The sequence below is a fragment of the Chlamydotis macqueenii genome, chromosome 2 (genome assembly GCF_036417535.1).
Source record: "Chlamydotis macqueenii isolate bChlMac1 chromosome 2, bChlMac1.mat, whole genome shotgun sequence".
Taxonomy (NCBI): domain Eukaryota; kingdom Metazoa; phylum Chordata; class Aves; order Otidiformes; family Otididae; genus Chlamydotis; species Chlamydotis macqueenii.
The window spans coordinates 30,484,533-30,501,910 of NC_141557.1; the positions used below are offsets into that span (position 1 = coordinate 30,484,533).

At 37.8% G+C, this 17,378-nt stretch overlaps 1 protein-coding gene across 1 annotated transcript in view; it reads right to left on the minus strand.

The window, feature by feature from the left end:
* Positions 1 to 7,897: 7,897 nt before the first annotated feature.
* AGMO (alkylglycerol monooxygenase) overlaps positions 7,898 to 17,378 on the minus strand; it is a 188,475-nt gene continuing 178,994 nt past the window's right edge. Inside the window, exon 13 of the mRNA XM_086741669.1 lies at positions 7,898 to 8,208. Within this exon, the coding sequence (XP_086597795.1) occupies positions 8,128 to 8,208 (81 nt within the window). The 3' untranslated portion in view covers positions 7,898 to 8,127. The remainder of the gene's footprint in view (positions 8,209 to 17,378) is intronic.

The following is a 17,378-nucleotide window of genomic DNA, read 5'->3' on the forward strand; positions in this document are numbered from 1 at the left end:
TCTTAGAAGATTTGTGTGCTTTGCACTTACTGAAAACATAGAGTGGTGGAGAACTTTCTGTACAGTAGAAACCCAAAGAAGGATCAGTAATAAGAACAACCACCACCCACAAATAGGCCACAGGCACTGTTTGTGGACCATCTCTTATTAGCTTTCTATTTCAAATGAGAGGGCCTTTGTGCTACTCACTTTTGTGCCTGATAGGCTTGTAACTGCCAACCTCCTGGTGCATCCCCCTGCCAGTGCATACCCCCGTGCTGCCCCAACAGGGTCTGCTATAATCTGTGCAGCTTTTGCTGCCCAAGTCCATCTCCGCTTCCCTGCATGGAAATGCTGTGGAAGGGAGATGGATCATCTCATCTTGCTTAGACTGCTTGATATGGTACAATGCCCACTTCTGCCAATGCTCAGATGTCTCTAAGCCACACTCAGAGACAAATTATTTTTCATCTAACATCTTAAGAGCTGGTTGATTCCTCAAGGAAAATATCACAGGCTTCCATAAATAGGTGAAAAGAGGAAGCCATTAGCAGCGTATAGCAAGTTTCCATGGTCCTGTAACACCTAGGACTATGCTAACTAAATTCCAACACTACCACAGTCTTTCTTGCAAGGAGAAATCCTGAGGAAAAAAATACTAAGCAATAATTCTACTTCTGCAGCACAAATGGTTGTTCATTGTTCTTTGTTAATAAGACCATTTACACACAAAATACAGTCCAATTATCAGACATAATTAACCATAATTAACCATAGGCATGAAGCAGTCTTAGATTTTCCCATGAATAATAGGAATATTGCTGGCAAAGAAAAATATATATTCAAGTATATATCTTATTTTTGGCAATGAAAACATGAATACATTACTCCTCTCGTACAGCTGTATTTCAGGGGAAGTAAGTCATACATAAAATAAAACCAAAGTTGATTTGACTTTCAATGGAAAACTTTGCTGTCAAAATCTCAGAAACATCTCTTTTATTTCTCTCACCGATCCCTAATCATCAGGCTTTCCTGTGTTTGACATCACTGTGAAATCCAGTTTGTGGTGATGGGTAGGAAACTGGGAATACTTGAGGTTTTAAAAAAAATAAGCCCCGGTACATACCTACACTGCTGCAGTGTATAACAGTATTACTCTCCCTCAAAGCATTTTTCTTCACTGTGATTAAAAGAAGAGCAAAAATAAAATCTAGGCTTTCAGAATGATTAAAGGTAATGAGTCAGCCGTGAGTCATGAGTGGCGAGAAGGTAAGGGGCTGTTAGAACTCAAATCACAAATGCTGCTACTTGAAGCACAGGAATAATGCCATTATCTTCAAATAACAAGCTCATGACCTCCAATGCAGACAGACACCAGCAAAAGACATTATCACATTCAGTAAGTTAATAAGCTATTCTTCAATCTAAAAACTGTAATTCAATTGTCTTACAGTATTTTTCTTTCCTGGCAAACATTTCTGTAATTGTAATTTATGTGCTGATAAATACTCACATTCAAGGTGTGTGGAAAAATGTAAGTAGCAGAAACACCACAAATTCCACAGTGTTTAAAATGTTCCATCATTTTCTTTATTCATTTAATGTCTTTTTAATCAAACATTATTACTACTGGGCTGCCTGCCTCTGCCACACTAAAATCAGCAGGTTAGAAAATACTGCGTAAAAACTGTAGTAGTACACCCTGAGGCAGAGAGCACCAGTGACAGCTAAAACAGGCACTGAAGGAACAAGTAACTAGAAGGAATTAATAGCAAAGAAACAGGAGAGGGAGTAGAAACAGGGAAAAGGACAGTGCTATGTTATTGGAATAAAAATAGAAAATGAATCATTAGAGGACACTAGGCAGATATATATGAAATAAAGAAATATAACATTATCAATGCATGAGTAGTGTATTGTGTGTTTTGAATACTAGAATAGAATGTTGACTGATAGGAACAGTAAAGAAAGTGGTCATTTTTAGGTAACTGTGTTTGGCTCTCATTTCTTAAAATGAAATGACATATTCATGGATATGAAATATGCCATTATGTACCTCAACACAAAACAAACCTAAAGAAAGATAGGAGAGGATTTGTTGCAAAGATAAATAAACACAAGAGAGATAAAGAGATAAGACAGAAAAATAGGAAGAAAGAATAAAGGAGGAAGCATTAAAAATACAGCAAGGGGTGAGGGGAGAGGATTCATTTTATATCACTTTTCTTTGCCAAACCATAAACCATGAACACTCAGCAGTTCATTCTTACTCAACGTTTCCACATTTTTCTGCTGTTTTCCATAGGTGGGGCAAAAACGACAAAGGACAAAGCCAAGTTTTCCACTGGCCCTGATATTAATATGGAAGTGCTTCTCCAGTATGTGAGATATCTTATTTTCGCTTTACCTTGTGGTTTGTATCTGAGTTTCAAACTGGGTATTTTTACACTTGTTACCTCTGTAGAAAGAGAAAATCCTGAAGTCCACAGCAGATCTCTTGTTTGCTTTGACCAGAACCACTGTGAGTGATAGGTAACATGACATACTGTGGCTGAGGTCTGCATGTGCTCAGAGTTACTGAGGGGAGTGGGCCCTCAGAGAGATGGCTCTGTGGCCTATTTTGTTTTAATTCCGAACTGAACAGGTCAAACACCAGCAGGGAATCAGGAAATAAAGCAAAACTCTGCCTCATGGCCATTGTATATGCCTATGCTGGAACCAGAGGTTTTATGGAAAAGGGATAGACCAAGAATAGTTTTTTTCCCATTCAGCATTAGCAATCCCGCGAGTTTAAAAATCATGGGTCCAGCCTCATGTAGTCACTAGGGTGGTTTAAAAGGAAAAATACTTTAAAATATTACCTATTAAAATCTTGTTTGCCTCTTAGATTTGATCTTCTATAGCTTTTGTTTTCATCAGCCAGAAAAAAATTGTTAAATAAAGCAAGTAAGTAAAAAAAAAAACAAACAGAAAACCCAGCAGTCACAGGATTCTAGAAGCCAGAGTTTTCAGAAAAACTTCAACTATGGGCAACATAATTTGCATAATATTGCAAGATGTGGCAATGCTTTGAGCATTCTCTGAGAGTTATTGCTTTTCTTGATGAATCCCATTGCTGAGCCTTAGCTGTTTTTATCACAAGTTAAAGAGCAAAAAAGAAAAGTCTGAGCAACTCCTACCTTCAGTGTCATTCTGCTTAGTAGTGTCTAATCACATGACATAAAATATGTCATGTCACCTTCCAACAGGCTGAAGGAGGTGATTCTCCCCTCTATTCCAGTCAACCTCACCTGCAGTATTGCGTCCAGCTCTCGAGCCCCCAAAATAAGAAGGATGTGGACCTGTTGGAGAGAGTCCAGAGGAGGGCCACAAAGACGACAAGAAGGCTGGAGCATCTCTCCTATGAGGACAGTCTGAGAGAGTTGGGGCTGTTCAGTCTGGAGAAGAGAAGGCTCCAGGGAGACCTTATAGCAGCCTTCCAGTACCTAAAGGGGGCCTACAAGAAAGATGGGGATAAACTCTTTAGTGAGGCCTGTTGTGATAGGACGAGGGGTAATGGTTTTAAAACAGGAGGTAGATTTATACTAGGAATTAGGAAAAAAATCTTTTACAATGAGGGTGGTAGAACACTGGAACAGGTTGCCCAGAGAGGTGGTAGATGCCCGATCCCTGGAAACATTCAAGGCCAGGCTGGATGAGGCTCTGAGCAACCTGATCTGTTGGAGATGTCCCTGCTCCTTCAGGGGTGTTGGACTAGATGACCTTTAAAGGTCCCTTCCAACTCTAACTATTCTATGATTCTAAAATACTGAAAGCTCACAGAAATTTGTTTGCAAAAAGGAGGCTTTACAATATCCGATCAGCTACCTGCTTTTAGATAATGGTTTAGGTAACAATGTCCCTAATCCCACAGACTTGAGAGAAAACTGGAGACAGGAAAGACAAGAGAAAGGGCCTTGAGTCCTTTGTATCTAGTATGCTTAGCTTACAGCTTTAACTGCCATAATCATCTATCAAAGGGCTCTGATTTTAATATAACACAAAGAACACCATGTTAGCCGCTCATGGGAACAAGTAATTGTGCAACTGTGTTACTTCTAATTAATGCACAGTACCAAAGCTTGAGTTGCAATAAATATTGCATCATTCTTATTTCCATACAGGGAATGCTCTGCCCTGATCTTGAGGTCAGCAGCAAGTTTTTCGGTGACTTGAATGGTGCAGGGTCAGGTCTCAAGTGAACACAGGATTCAGCTGCTTACTTCTGGGTTTTCAGTAACTTGGTATCACTGTGTACATAGTCCGGCAAGGCCATGTGTAGGGATATGAGATTACAACAGCTGGAAAGAGCAGGGGAAGTAACTTATTTAACACTTCTACTGAAAAAAAAAGTTCTGTTTATCTACATTCTTCCCCTAAGGTGTGCCACTAGGGAGTTTAATAACAAACAAAAACAAAAGGAAGTCTTAAGCAATACTGCAAATATTACAAATGGTATTTATGAAGTTTCTCACTTGGACATGTGAGGCTAGGGTTTTAGCCTGCAGAATATTTTTGTTTCCAGAGACATGAAACAGTACCTCTCTAAAAGAAAAATAAGTTCTTGCTCAAAATCTTAGTTCTGCATCAGTATTTTGGTCGCTAATTTCCTCACATAATTCACTTGATTTTACTTCATCTCACATAACTGTTCAAACCACACAACATGGTCAAACTCTAAAGAAATAAGCAATGGAATATCAAAAAAGGTGAAAGAAGAAGGATGGCTTACCAAAATGTCACTAATATGCCTTCGTAATAAACAATGTTTGCAGTTAGCATTTAATTCATTCAATTAACTGTATGTAATACATTAACTACACAAAATTCAATTAACTGGCTTTCTAGTCTCCAGAGTCTCTTGATTACTCAAAACCGGAGATCTTTGGGATGACTGTTTCACACTATGTAGTGGCTATAAAGACAGTATGAACTAGATCCAGTACTGGTGTTAGATGCCTAAAACATTGAAACAGTTTATATTTTTAAAAAATCATGACAAGCAAGTTGACAGGGATATAGCTACCTACCAGATAGCTAATGGAAGAATGATGCAGTCAAGGGTGTTTCTACGAGCTCGTCCTTGAAATTCTCTCTTCTCTGGGAAAACTAAACCCTAGCTTCCAGTCTGTCCAAAGGACTGCTTATACATAGCCAGCAGATGTTATTGTAAAGTACCAGAGTCTCAGACACCCATGATGAGTCTGCTCAAGCCTTCAGCCAGAGAATGGGGTCATAGAATTGTCATTCTAAGAGCAGTCTTTCTAAGAATCTGTGTTGCTCAGCATGTGATGGGAAGAACGCTGTTTCTCTCCTGCACCTTGCCTTCAAACAACCTATAGACAATGGCAAGTCCTTGGAAGTAGGAAACTGGGATTTAAAAACTCTTGGAAAAGAGGAAAATTATTTGTCCTCTGCTTTACTGACTAGGTTGCCTTCATCAGCCACTTTTTATAAGAGATGCAGTTCTGTTAGACATGTTAGATGTCCCCAGTGGTAAAGCTCCGCCCTCATTTGGCCAAATTGGGGCTGTCAAATCGAAACTGAGGAATGTTTCATTTCCAGATTCCCATCAAGCTGAGAAATTAGACACTTTCAGGGTAGGAAAGTAAGGTTTCTGCAGAGTTCAGGATCTCTGAGAGAGTAGGCTGTGGCAGGAGTATATTTGGATTATACTTTGTGCCTGGTTTTTTCATATTTCATTTATTAGAACTGACATCATGAGTACAACTGCTTTCTTTCAGATAAGATCGTAGTTAAACTACTGGGCCTTTTATATTTGTCATTAGTTTGTCTATGTTTTTTAGCTCATTTGTAGGCAAGTGACAGTGACTAGAAGGAGAAACTGGTGATTTATGTAGAATATTTACATCTTAATCTGAATTTATTTTTTGAAATCACATTCCTTTCATTACTTCATGTAAATAAATGGTATTAATTAGGATATCTTTGAAATTAATTTAATTCAGGTCTTCATCATTGTCCTTCCAAGACTGCAGTTTTTAAAATGAAGAAAATATTAAATCTTCAGCCTGTTCCTGTCTTTTTGAAGGATTTCTTTTGATAACGAAACTGACTTACAATATGATTCTTTGCTCTGTTACATTAAACTGACCTCAAAATATTCCTGTGAGGTCGATGTCATTATTACAAATTTTGAAAGTATAGGTACACAAACTTATGGGGTCATATAAGAAGTTTGTAGATTGTATTGTACTTCTGGAAATAGATTCTGTCATAATATAACCTATAATAGCTTGGTAAGAAAAAGACTGTAAATACAATACTTTGACTACGGTGAGAGACATCATCAGTATTGCCATCATTCCCATTCCACAGGTGGGGAAATTCAGGCAAAGAGATGGCAAGTTTTGGTCAGAACTGGTAGTACCAGAGAAAGCTCCTGGCTGTTGCACCTGTGTTTCCACTCTTGAGCTCAGAGGTATATAATTGTATTTATTCATTTCTTAAAAAGACATTAGAAGCTTACCGTCTTCTGAATAGAAGTTGGTATTAAACTTCTCAACAATATTTAAAATATAATTTCTTCTAGTTTTTTCATGGGACATTTTTTTAATCTTCTCATTATGTAAAGTGAAGGTGATGAACAAGTAAGTCCTCTATTTAAACATCCTTTCAGTTTAGGAAAGTATTATCCCTAATTTGTGCTCCAGGTATTAGTACCCCTAGTCAAACTAACATCTCCTTTCTCAGTCAAATATTTCAAAGTTTTTGAGCATAATCTAAAGCAAAAGGCACAAGGCATTTGATACACAAACGGAGTAATTTAAAACTTGAGCTTTAAAGTAAAACTGTATATACAATTAAGCTGATACTATCACTAGACATTGGATCAATTTTACTTAAATAACATTATTGTGTTTCTGACAATTTATTGGAAGTATCCAGTTATGTAGACAGTGGCATCTGTTACAGCTAGACTGAAAATACAGGTTAATTAAAATTAGGCTGGCTGTCTAAATCTGAGATGCCTGTTACCATGTCATTAACATCTTAAAGGAAAATGGAATGGGAAAAAAACCCAACCCAAACTTATACCCATTTTTAAATTCAGGTATTATTACTAGTTTGAAGCATGCAAGACAGCGTACATTTTTTAGCTACTTGACTTTAAGCACTTCTAAAAGTCTTGGAGCCAAATAAAAAGTTGGAAGAGCATGAGGAAAGAAAAACAACCTAGCTCCAGTATTTTTGCCAGTCCTGCTGTTTGGAGACTCCCTTTAGCATTTGTATTTAATTTTCCTATCTTAGTACAAACCATATTTCCAACAGCTCCTGAAAGACAAGACGTTCATCTCCCCTGAGATCACCTTGGCAGGAAATTACCAGAAATTAAGGACCTAGCCTTGCAAATATTTTGTCACGTGAGTACCATTAGTCAACAGGATACCAATGTGTAAGTGCTGGCTTGATCAGTATCTAAAGTTGGCAACCGCAGGTGTACTCCTTAAATAATTCAATCTAAACTGCAAGCCTGCATTATACAACACATACATCAGCCAATTTTATTGAAGATGTTTCAACTCATACTAGTTCGAGTTATTTTATCATGCTGTTTTTAATCATTTTCTTGCCTCTATTACTCATCCTCATGTAGTTGTATGTTATGACCACCGAATTGGGCATGACATTCAGATTGTAGTGTAATTCAATCATTACAGAAAAATGACATTCACATATGTTTACGTTTAGTCTCAATAGGAAGACAGTCAGTCACTTTGCAGCAGGTTACAACAAATATGATTTTAATTATTCCTATTGTGAAAAATACATATGACCACTAACAAAATCACTGCAAACTACAGCTAGTTTTACATCATTTCAAAGACTTTGTAATCCCTTGAATGCAAAAATATACGTTGTGAATGAACATTTTATTTAAATTAAGGGGAAATTAAATATCAAATAAAAATGAATACACATCCTAATGAATCTTTCAAACCTTCATACGAAATCACAAATCTCTCCTATCATAAGTGAAATGACTGTGATTCAGTAAGATTCATGGGTGATTAATTCCAAGGAACTTAGAAGGTTATTCCACAGTGGTGTATCCGTAATTAAAGTGATGTTAGATCTGCTCTTTCAGTGATGTTTATCTTTGGATGAAGTGATCCGCTTCATAATATGGATTCCCCAGAATGCAGCACAGAGGGAAAACAAGACCTACAACACAGAATTTAAAATGACAAATATTATATAAGTTTTTTAAAATTATACTGGTCTGTAAATATAATGAATGAGCAAAAACACAGAGCTCTCGAATAGAAAAATTATACAAGAATTCTAGGCATACTGATAAATTAACTTTAGGAATGTATGCTTTCTCTTTTCTATTACTCTTTACCATGTACATTCCTATCTGAATTTGTTCTTTCTCAATGGTACCAAAACAAGATAACTGGCAAAGTCTGCATGACCTTCCCTACCCTGTAACTGAATTTGGATTTGGAGTACTCAGAGTCATATATAGCAAGACAGGACAATAATAACACCAGCTGTGACAGAAGGTAGGTGCAAAAATGTTAACTATTTCTTTTTTTTTGGCAAATGGTCTGAAGAATGCTGACACTGTAAGTTGCATGGCAGGGTACAAATACACAAAGTAGCCTTAAACAGAATCTATGGCAAAAGAAGTGGTCTAGCTGCAGTACAACACAGAAGTATTTATTCCCCAACCTGCTATTTATTATGAGATATAAACTAGATTGGAAACAACCTAAAGATGTAATACTATCTTGTCCTTGGCTCTGTGCAACATTTTTTTTTTTTCAGTCGATGAATTTTAATAAGAGATCTAATAATTTTTTTTTCATTAGTTTATTTGCTGAAAACTGCTTTGGGATGACTACAAATACTTGCAGGGTAAAGTCTAATTCAGGTAATAGCTTTGTCCAAAAAGCAAGAAAGAGAGCAGGATAAATAAAAAGGGTGTGCACATGTATATATGTGAAATTTTGTATTTTAAGTTTTCTGAAAGAAACCTTTGCCTTTCAGGTAGAAAAATTTCTCTAACTTAAAAAAAATTGCAAAATTAAGGCAATTATTCACTGAAGTGAAAATTTTACTGAGTTAAACAAAACATTCCATTTATACTGAAAGATATTTTGTTCAAGTGATTTTTTGTCTGTTTGAAGGGACAGAGAAAATTGAAAAGAAAAGGAATTTTGTGGTCAGGTTAAAATAGTTCTTTTTTTCAGCTTAATCAACAATCAAAAGGTACCAGCTAGGAGAACTCAAATTTCAACATTAACTTCATTTAACATTCAACATTTAATAACGTAGAATCATAGAATGGTTAGGGTTGAAAGGGACCTCTAAAGGTCATCTAGTCTAACCCCCCTGCAAGGAGCAGGGACATCCCTAACCAGATCAGGTTGCTCAGAGCCTCATCCAACTTGGCCTTGAACGTTTCCAGGGATGTGTCATCAACCACCTCTCTGGGCAACCTGTTCCAGTGTTCTACCACCCTCATTGTAAAAAAATTTTTCCTAATATCTAATCTAAATCTACCTCCTTCTATTTTAAAACCATTACCCCTAGTCCTGTCACAACAGGCCCTACTGAAAAGTCTCTCCTCATCTTTCTTGTAGGCCCCCTTTAGGTACTGGAAGGCTGTTGTAAGGTCTCCCTGGAGCCTCCTCTCCTCCAGACTGAACAGCCCCAACTCTTTCAGCCTGTCCTCAGAGGAGAGGTGCTCCAGCCCTCTTATCATCTTCATGGCCCTAACACTCATTTAACTACAGAGTAACTCTGAAGTATAGAGTTAACTCAGAGTAACTCACCAAAGTACATAAGATCTGAATGTCCAATATGAATAATACATGTCCACAATACCTAAAAGGTACTTATTTTGCACTCATTGAAGAGAATGTGATGGGATCAGGTCTGATCCCGCTCATAACCTGTTTGGGACAGGTGCAGGCTTCATGTAATCTATACTTTACATACTTAGCAGCATGAGGTGGAAATAACACAATGTATCAATGTAAGTAGAATTCCAATCAAATTAAAGAAAAAAAATCCAATCCCCCCCTTCAACCTCTATCCAGACAAATTTCCTTCAATTGTTTTCACTGAAGGCTTTAATTCTACCTGAGCAAGGGCAGGCTGTGTACTGTGTTTAAAACTTCTGATGACACTGTTGGTGCTGTATTTGTGGTCCCATTTGTAAGAAAGACTCATAAAATTCTCACCAAAAGACTTACTTGTAAGAGTTTCAGACCTTTAGGTATGAAAGATTTACCTTTTTTTTTTTTTCCTTGCATTATGACAAACACGTTGTAAAACTGCATAGCTCTATTATGCAGCTATGGAATGGAAAGACTTTTTTAGCAGTGCTGCAGGCACATAGTTTCCGTGTTTTGTGAGATGCTTTATTTCTATGCTGAGATGCCCTGTAGACAAAAAACACCTACAAATAACTATCTGTATTTCTGATTTGGCTGTTATAGAATCATAGAATCATAGAATCACATGGTTGGATGGGACCTATAAGATCATCTAGTCCAACCGTCTTCCCACTACCATTGCTGCCACAGCTACTAAACCATATCCTGTAGCTTCTCATCAAGCCGCCTCTTGAACACTGCCAGGGACGGAGACTCCACCACCTCCCTGGGCAAGCCGTTCCAGTGCCTTACCACTCTTTGAGAGAAAAAGTTTTTCCTCAAGTCCAATCTAAACCTCCTCTGGTACAACTTGTGGCCATTTCCTCGGGTCCTGCTTGTTGCCTGGAAGAAGAGGCCAAACCCCTGTTCATCACAACCTGCCTTCAGGAAGCTATAGAGTGCAATGAGGTCTCCCCTGAGCCTCCTCTTCTCCAGACTAAACAATCCCAACTCTCTCAGCCGCTCCTCATAAGACTTGTGCTCCAGACCCCTCACCAGCTTTGTTGCCCTTCTCTGGACACGTTCCAGGGCTTCAATGTCTTTCTTGTAGTGAGGGGCCCAAAACTGAACACAATACTCAAGGTGCGGCCTCACCAGTGCCGAATACAGGGGGATGATTACCTCCCTGCTCCTGCTGGCCACACTATTTCTAATGCAGGCCAGGATGCCGTTGGCCCTCTTGGCCACCTGGGCACACTGTCGGCTCATGTTCAGCTGAGCATCAACCAACACCCCCAGGTCCCTTTCCTCTTCACAGTCCTCCAGCCACTCAGCTCCGAGCCTATAGCGCTGCATGGGGTTATTGTGGCCAAAGTGCAGGACCCGAAACTTGGCCTTGTTGAACCTCATGCCATTCAGCTCAGCCCAGTGATCCAGCCTATCCAGATCCCTCTGAAGGGCCTCCCTACCCTCAGGCAGATCAACACCGCCACCCAACTTGGTGTCATCTGCAAACTTACTGAGGGTACACTCAATCCCCTCGTCTAGGTCATCAATAAAGATATTGAACAAGATGGGCCCAAGTACCGACCCCTGGGGGACACCACTTGTAACTGGTATGACTGGTATGGTTATGTAACTGGATGACTATGAATCGTGACATACCAAAAATGACGCTTACATATAACAGGCTCTTACTGCAGAAAAATTCTTTGTCATGCTATCTCCAGATCTGATCCACTTGTCATAATTAGTACTTTTCTGACACGTTACTAAACTCCTTTCATTCCTCACCTCAGAAAGAGCACTCCTATTCCTGGAAGATGCATTAAATATAGAAGTATTTCATTTTCAGAAGCAGCATGTTTAAGCACATTTAATGACTGAGGTGCAGGGCATTTGTAGGGGATTAATGACTGCTGGGAGATGATGATCACCTGAAGAAGCACAGCCATGGGCCATTAAGCCCCAGGAAATGTCCTCAGCTAAAGGTGGCTATTGCTATTATAGCCCAAAAATGAAAAAAACATCTCAGGTGAATTTTTCTTTTTAAAATGGAATGATGCAGTTTCTTCTTTCTTAATGAAATCCTTTGTTGTGAATTTCTTAAAGCATCCAATCAATGCTTGTGGGGGCGTATTTCAAATTGCAGTTATTACATCCAGAATGAAAAACCACATACCGCACATTGTGGATCTGCAGAACTAGTTTGGCTTCATGAGTCTATAAAGGTATTGATTCACTGCCTATCAGTGTCAGGATTGCCAGTACTCAATGGAAATAATGCATTCATGAAACAATAATGCTGCAAGGTTGTGGGGGACAGGGTTTAAGGAAAAACCCAAACATCAGGGAAAAAAATTAAGGGGCCACATTCTCCCACATGTGACAGCTATTCTGGCTGGCTGTACTGCTGTAATGCTGACCCATCCTGAGCAGAGCCAGCTCTATGGGGCTACCAAGCAGAAACTTGCTGTGTAGGTTGGAGTTCAGTTTCTTTTGATTGCTGCTACATATTTTGGAGTTACAAGGCTTGACCCACTAGAATGAATGCTGCAATCAGGTGATGTCAGCAATGGAAAGCCTAGACGATACGTGCCAGAAGTCTAAGCAGACAATGGTGTAGACAGCAGGAAGCTGCAGCAGAATATTCCACCAAGCAACCTGAACTATAATTGACCGGTATTTTTCTAATACCCTTGGGAAAACATATTTCCTGAATCCTATGGACAGATATTTTTGCATTTTTCGTTCAATTCTCCCCCACCATAACAGGTTGGGTTTTGGCTTTGGCTTTGTGGGTTTTTTTTGTTTGTTCGTTTGTTTTTCCTTTGCAGTTTCTAAATTATTGTCACAAAAATTTCCATTCCTGCTTGTATTGTCCAAACCAACTAATATTTGTCCCTTGACAAAAATATTTACATACCGTTTCCTAATCCATCTGGTTTTTAATTTAAAATATAGTATTAAATAATAAAGAGTTTTTTCCTGTTTTTACACAGAGAAAGTTCCCCCACAAACAATACTACATAAGAATAATAGTTTAATTTCTTTCTTCAAATACAAAATTGCTGTGAACAGTGGTCATACATGGAACAGCTAGGCCTAAAAGCAGAATTTCTAACCATATAGCCAGCAAAGTCAAATGAAAACTTTTTGTCACCTTAATATAAGCACTTGTTATATTTACCTGTTCAAGTAACTACAGATTATTTATTGACTATGCTTTAGACTGCTAGAAGAGGACAGTCCTCTTCCAAATATTTACATTACCTCCTTTCATACAGTCCTTCTGTTTCCACAGAGCCCGTATTCTGTCCCTGAATACGCCTACAGAAATGTAAATAGCATTCTTCATAAGACCGAAGGTAGCTTAACTAATGGATTGACTGCAGGACTGAGTCTGCTCTTCACATGAAATCCCCACTGGAGTGATCGAAGTTTATTAGGCTGTAAACTACTTTAAAATCATTAGCTAAATTCAGGCACCCACTTCTGCATCACTAGCTTTGTTGTTGATCACTAATGCTATTTTCTGCCATTTTCTCGTCTTTTGTAAAGGGTTTGTATATCCAAGTTGCCTAGACATAGTGTCTTTTCTCTTGCAGATTTCATCTGGATATAATTAGAAGGCTTTAGACATTGGTCTAGAAATGTAGACAAATGTCCAGATAGCCCTGTGTTAAGGAAGAGGAAGAGCCTTGAACCACAAGACCTCAGATCCCTTCCAACCTGCATCATTCAATGACTCTCTGAAATTTCTCAGATTCTACCCAGACCTGTTCAGTTCAAATTTTGCCACAGAGACAGTATGCAACTGTGCAACAAATTGGCTACATCTAGGGTACAACACCATATGAACAGGCGTACTTCTGCTGCTGAATTCTCTGAACATCTCTGTACTGTAATGTAATGTATTTGTAGCCCTGGAGAGGGCTCAGGAAGATCAGCACATCCACGTACCTCACAAGGTTGGCTGTTCACATCTTAAAGTGGGCCGGGTAGTGGCAAACATGACAAGCAATGAGCCATCTCAATGTGCTGCTGAGAACTGTTTAACTGATACCACAAATCAAACATGATTAAAGTTCTTTTTTTACATTCTTTATCTACAAATCTGGACACGGCTTCTTCAAAGGCACCAGAAATAATTTAATAACATCAATATTAATGATAATGTTATTATTTATTAATGGTAATTTTTAGACTTTATTTGAGAAGGCCGTGTCTGGGTAATGTCATTGTCCTTTTCTAGTAAAGATGGAGATCATGAACTGATGTAACTGTTAATAAAAATGTTAATATTAAGAACATAATACTTGAATAACCTACTCCCGATTTCACAAGTACCTAAATGCTGCAGTTTTCACTAATACCTTCACTGTTTTCCCACTTCTCTACGTAGGACTCTTTCAGGTGCTAAATTACACAGGAGACAGAAGATATATGTATCTCAGAATGGCAGAAAGAGGTTCAGTATTTCTGGAAGACAGGATTTGGGTAATAAATACACGGATCTTCATTCTCAGTCCAATGTTTTGAGATAAGCAATCTGAGACAAGTAAAGAAATGTCACAGCATTAACAGCAGATCCAGAAGTCACTGATCTTGTACAGTGCACAGATCAAGAAGACTGCACTACCAAAAAAGTTGCAATAACAATACCTGGAAAGGGAAACCAAGAAACAAGAAGGTTCTTTCCCTGTGTGATGCCTTCTATATACTTGGAAATATATGGAGAGGGAAGTGAGAAACTGTTTTGTTTTGGGTTGTTGGTGTTTTGTTTTTTTTTTTTTTTGGTGACGGAAATGTGGATAGATGGGAACAGGGATAACTACAATAGTAGTGGGTTCACAGTATTTGTCCAAGATTTCTGTGAAAGTAGCAGGATGTCTGGAAGTTCCCCATAAGGGTTCATGACACACATTCAGACTATTGGCATAGAACATATCTCACAGATTCAGCATGTCCCTGACATAGAACAAAGTGTGTATTAAGAGACTGTTGGCACACACAGGATTAAGCCAAGCATCTTCAACTCCCACAAAGCATATTGATAGTTCACTCACAGACTGGTTTCTTGCTACTATGATATACCTCATTAGTTTTATACTTCATTATTAACAGATAATGAGAAAATAATAGGGAAGTGATGTATACATCTCCTTCCTATTCTGTTAAATGTTTTAAACATTCCTTCTTTTATTAAAATGTGGTCTGAGACTCGAAAGCTAGATAATGCATGAAAACATAGGCTGCAAAAGCCCCCATACCTTGAAAGGCTTATATTACCTATCCAGGAAAGACAAAGAAAGATCTGGAGAAAGGATATATATTCCTCTGTTGCTTTCACAGCTGGGCACATCCCCAGTATGAAATCAAGTGCACTGCAGAGATGCCTGAGCTAGCAAGGACATAAGCTGCTAAATCTCTCTCAGCACAGCACCACGTTGAGTCTGACTTTCCTGGCACTGCATACAAGCTAGTAAGTCACATCCCTCAGCTAAACACATGGGGATTTTTACACAGGCAGTGCCACTGCAGTTATATTTAGACCTAAAATGGCTTACGTGCATCCAGGATGGTATCTTGCATCACATACTTCACTCAGAAGAAATCAGCCCACTGCCCCTCAAATCACTTGTGTAGATATATGTATCCTGTCCTGTTACCTATGAAATTCCTTCTCTCTCGGGTCACAGAATAATCCACAACCTAAGCACTAGGATTAGGAAGGTTTTACCTCATTCCCCAAAAGACAAAAAAACCCCACTAAAGTTGGAAGCTTTGCTGTCAGTCATGTGAGCAGGAATTCCAAAGCATGTTAATAATTACTAAATCTTCACCTTGCGATGAGCTAATGCAAGCTGGAGATGGTATCAACATTATACTCATTAATATATATATATAAACTCTCTGCAACTCTTCAGTATGAAATTTGTTTTAAAACCTTTTACTGAAACATCTGCGAATACTTTCCACAATAAGTTATCTAAATCTATCTATAAATTCCTAGATAATTCTAAACTGGTTAGCCATTTCAAATTGTCTCCGAAGTAAAACTCTGTTAAACAAAAAAATATTCTTAATTATTCAACAAACATTTAAAAATACCTTCTGGACTGAATTGTTTCATTGTTTTGCAAATACATTAAAAATATTTAGTAATTGTAAATTGTCAATCGTTATCTGAGCTTAAAAATTTCATAAAATCTGCAGATAAAAGGTACACTTTGTTACACATTCTAAGGCATAGCAATATTTTAGAATTTTTTTATTGTTCTTTCATTTCATTTTTGACAATACAGAACTGAAAAACAAGTTCAAAGATCAACAGTTTTAGAAGACCTTAATTCTGAATGTCACTTTTTAATTTTAAATATTCTGCAATTTTTCAGCCTCCATTTTCTCTCAAATTTGAGAAACAATAGCCAGGGAAATGTTCTCAATTGTTATATTTTAAACAAACAATTTAAAATAAAGATTTCATAAAAGTTAAGATGACAAAACTTACTCAATCTGTAAACATACCAGTTTAATCTGCTGCAGGCTAACTGGTCAAATGAGATTGAAAGAGTTATTAATAGCTGTTTGTTGCAGAAACAACATATTTGAGATAGTCCTGTCTCAGTTTGGCTAAAGCTGTTGAGTTTATTTTCTTAAACATTTAAACAGGAAATGTACCCATTGAGATGAAGCATCTCATTTACTTTTATGCCTGTCAGCAGCTGTAGCATAATTACATACACCCCACTGCATCACTTATAGCTCAAACACAAGTTGGAGGGTAAAACCAACATCTGCAAAGAACTATTTAACTTTAAAATATATTATTTAAATTATATGTAAAGAGTACAGGAAATATTCAGGAAATATGAAGCTCACTTCAGTTTAATCAATAGTTTACTGCAGAGACTTCATATTTAATCAAATTTAAATTGTTCTCTTAGGCATAAAGAATTGAAGGCTTTTAAATGCAACACTCTATGTGAGAAAGACTGGACATGCATATTTCTGGGATGAGAGTAAGGGTATTCTTTTCATATAGTCATGGGTTTAAGAAAATTTTAGGTACCATACTGCTTAATTCTATGTTGAAGTAAGTTTTTACTTAAAAGAAGGGGCAAATTCATTTAAAGGAGCTCATGCAGGAGGACCTCTCCTTTATGGCTGCATCCTTGCTTGAAAATAAAGGAAAATTACAGCTACAGAAAAAAAAATATTGTAGTTTGAATGCAGAAGAAAAATTGCTACACATAACATTTCAGAATTTGGACTGGATGTTACTTAGCTGTGTAACATTCATCAAATAAGCATCTGCAGAGATAATTCAATCTCTTCAATCCCTTCATTTTTATGTCATTTTGATACAATACTATACTGACACTGCAGGAAAAACATTAGGCAAGTCAGTGTCCAATCTCTCTGTCATTAGGAAATGCAAAATATTCTATGTTTCTACACAGATGGTTTCATTTCAGAGCGTGGCACTTGTGCGTAAGCACC